General features: G+C 47.7%; 1 protein-coding gene across 1 annotated transcript; it reads left to right on the forward strand.

Moving 5' to 3' along the window:
- TM35_000441350 (farnesyltransferase) lies at positions 1–999 on the forward strand (the record flags this gene model as incomplete). Its single annotated transcript, XM_029030144.1, has 1 exon — positions 1–999. The coding sequence occupies one exon, from the start codon at positions 1–3 to the stop codon at positions 997–999; it is 999 nt and encodes a 332-aa protein (XP_028878545.1).
- Positions 1,000–1,297: the final 298 nt, after the last annotated feature.

The following is a 1,297-nucleotide window of genomic DNA, read 5'->3' on the forward strand; positions in this document are numbered from 1 at the left end:
ATGCGGCTGCCGGTGGAGTTCAAACTGCGCGAACTGCCGCACTTTTACGAACACCTGCGGGACTCGACGTGGTCGCTGCAAAATGTCGGCGAGGGCCGCGAGCGGGAGTTGCTGCAGCGCTTCCCACACGTCGCCCGCGTCTTTGCGGGCCTCACGAAGTGCTGTCAAGATGTGATTGTGGATATCTGCAGCCGCATGGCGAACGGCATGTGTGAGTTCCTCACTGCCCGCGTGGTGACAAGAGCGGATTACGATTTGTATTGTCATTACGTTGCCGGTCTTGTTGGCCACGGACTGACGCGATTATTTGTGGCCTGCGGCTTTGAGGATACACGGCTGTTGGAGGATTTGTCTATTCCCAATCACATGGGACTCTTTCTGCAGAAGACGAACATCATTCGCGACTTTTACGAAGATATCTGTGAAGATCCACCACGGATCTTTTGGCCACGCGAGATATGGGGACAATACACAGATGATTTAAATAACTTTAAAGGGGAGGCACAATTGCAATTGCATGAAGAAAAGGCACGTGAGTGTTTAAATGCAATGGTGGCAGATGCCCTTGTGCATGTCCCGCATGTGATTACATATATGGCCTCCCTGCAGGAACCATCTATCTTTGCTTTCTGTGCAATTCCGCAGGTGATGGCCATGGCAACACTCGCGGCAGTGTTTAATAACGCGGAGGTGTTTTACAGTAAAGTGAAGATCTCCCGCGGGGCCACGTGCAGTATTGTTGTGAATGCCACCACTCTGCAGGCCGCACTGCGGATGATGCAAACATACATCCAACAACTCGCAGACCGCGTGGGCCCTCAAGATGTGTGTTATGATGAAATCACAGAACGTGTGCGGGAGGCCGTACGTGCGATAGAAGTACATTTGCCGCCGGAGGACGATGGCGTAACTCGATCACTGCTCACACGATACCCCGCCCTCGGTGGACGACTGCTCTACTCATTGGTAGACAATATCGTGGGTTATCTTGGGAAGTAGAAAAGTGATCTGCGTTTGTCTGGGGGGATAGGGTTTTAGTCTGGTGTAGTTCTGTAATAGTAGGAAAAGTAATAGAAACACGTGGAAGAGGAAGAAGAAGAATAGGGGGATAGATAAGAGGTTGTTTGGACATCAATAAGATTGGGCAAGTATATTTAATGTGCTGGAAATGACAATTGATTGACAAGAACTAATATACATCTATATATACATCTATATATATATATTGGATGTAGAGAAGAAAAAAAGAAAGAAAGAGATTTTACGTCATATGCCAGTATATATATATATATATATA

This window comes from Trypanosoma theileri (assembly GCF_002087225.1).
Source record: "Trypanosoma theileri isolate Edinburgh chromosome Unknown TM35_Tth_44_V1, whole genome shotgun sequence".
Lineage (NCBI taxonomy): Eukaryota > Euglenozoa > Kinetoplastea > Trypanosomatida > Trypanosomatidae > Trypanosoma > Trypanosoma theileri.